Raw genomic sequence first — 1,983 nt, 5'->3', positions numbered from 1 at the left:
TTTTTTTAATTCTACTTGTAGTCCTAGAGAAAGATGGCCAGTGTGGCATTTATTTTAGGATTGGAATTAAGGAATTTAGGAATAGAATGAGGGAAGGGAGAAAGAGAAATTGGGGATGATTCTGGATGTTTACTTAAGAAACTGGATAGTGTCTTTAAAGAGACCAAAATAATGTGAGGTTATGTTTTGCTCAATGATGTTTAACACTTGGGCTTCTTAGAGAACAGTTACTGTGTTGAGTTAAGTGTCTTGGCCTCTTTATGGAACTTTTCTTACCCATACAATGTTCTACAGTACACAGCAATAGCCTCTTTCACCTTTAACATTCTCTAAGCTGAGTGGAGATTTTATTTTAAGACACTCAATGGCAGTAACAAGAACAAGTTTTACTGAGAGTGATAATAAGGGGAAGTGAGCTCTGGTGGGGGACTCCTGCAGGTGCTTTCTAAGCTTCCTCTGGGAAGAAATGAGAATCTGTTTGATTTCCTTGAAGCCTTTTAAACTCAGTTTCTAAGCTTTATTATTTAGGTGGATACATGTGAAAAATGAATTTTTGTATTAGTAGGTTTTCCACATTTTAATTCAGCATAATATATCGTGCTTACTTAGGATAAGACCTGACAGTTATTCTGGATTAAAGTAATTTTTTTCTTTTTTAAAATAGCAAAAGCAGACATGTGTTGATTTAAATTCTACATCTATGTATTTGGTAAGCGGAGGCCTCAATAAAACTGTTAATATTTGGGATTTAAAATCAAAGCGAGTTCATCGATCTCTTAAGGTAAGCCCCTTGTTTTTGTGTTGGTGTTGGTGTTTGTTTTTCTTAGTTGCACAAACTATTTAGTTAACCCACCTTTTCTTGGATTACTATTTTTTGGTAGTGTGCGTATGTGTGTGTGTGTGTGTGTGTGTGTGTGTGTGTGTGTGAGGTTAAGTCCATAAGTATTGCTTGAAGGTCATAGAAACCTTTATTAAACAAAAATAGCAAAATGTGAAGTGATTGTTTCTTGACATAGTCTCCATCTGTGTCTGTAGACTTCTGAAGGCATTGTTTCCGTTGGTTATGTCCGATGGAACTTGACTGACAAAGACTAGCAGAGAGTGTTTCCTTGTATTGCATTAACTATGCAAAGGCTTATCAGAACCAACTATGGGTAACATGGGGAAGAGTGAGAGTTCTAGAACCCTTCTTTGTGACCTTCAAATGGGCTAGAGGCAGTCCTTAGAACAGACCAAGGGAATATTGCATGGTTTAAAAACAGGAAAGGAGTGTGTCAGGGTTGTAACCCTTTATCGTACTTGTTCAGTCTGAAAGCTGAGAAAGTCTGAGAAGATGAACCATATTAAGAAGAACGCGGTGTTGTGATTAGGGGAAGGCTTATTACAAACTTGTGATATGTGGATGACACGACTTTGTTTACTGAAGCAAGGGGACTTGAAGTGATTGTAGAGGAACATCAAGGACTGCAACCTTCAGTTCAGATTACATCTCAATCAAAGCCATACTCTACTAGACCAATAGTCAACATCTTGGTAATTGGAGAAAAGATTGAGGTTTTCAAGGGTTTCTGTTTGCTTGGGCCCACAGTTAAAGCAGGCAGTGGTTGCATTGGGGACATCTGCTGCATAACACCTCTGTAACGTGTTGAAGACCAGAGATGGCACCCAGAGGACCAGGAGGTACCCACACCGGGCAGGGGTATTTTCAAATGCCTCCTATGCTTGTGAAAGTTGGCAAATGCATAGGACAGATTGCAGACACAACCCTATGATTACTTAAAATAGTGCCTTTGGAAGTTCATTGTTTTAAGTGTTAGCAAAGATTTTAAAGAGTTTTAACTCTAAAATCTTCAGCTTTGGAAAGTGTAATTGAAAAGTTATCAAGTAATTGAGTTTATATGGCCACCACTGTGCTTAACATATGCGTGTTCTGCTTCTCTCAACAACTCTGCAAAGCAGATAATAGTATTCCTGTGCACAGAC

The 1,983-nt window shown here is 38.2% G+C and overlaps 1 protein-coding gene across 1 annotated transcript in view; it reads left to right on the top strand.

The window, feature by feature from the left end:
* The first annotated feature begins 669 nt into the window (after window positions 1–669).
* The window catches only part of NEDD1 (NEDD1 gamma-tubulin ring complex targeting factor), a 52,747-nt gene continuing 51,433 nt past the window's right edge, over window positions 670–1,983 (top strand). Inside the window, exon 1 of the mRNA XM_004700754.4 lies at window positions 670–781. Coding sequence (XP_004700811.2) covers window positions 701–781 — 81 coding nt within the window. The 5' untranslated portion in view covers window positions 670–700. The remainder of the gene's footprint in view (window positions 782–1,983) is intronic.

The sequence above is a fragment of the Echinops telfairi genome, unplaced genomic scaffold (genome assembly GCF_000313985.2).
Source record: "Echinops telfairi isolate 266 unplaced genomic scaffold, ASM31398v2 ScPeMD7_2;HRSCAF=8, whole genome shotgun sequence".
Classification (NCBI taxonomy): domain Eukaryota; kingdom Metazoa; phylum Chordata; class Mammalia; order Afrosoricida; family Tenrecidae; genus Echinops; species Echinops telfairi.
The sequence above is the reverse complement of the archived record's forward strand: the minus strand, read 5'-3'. Positions and strand labels throughout refer to the sequence as shown.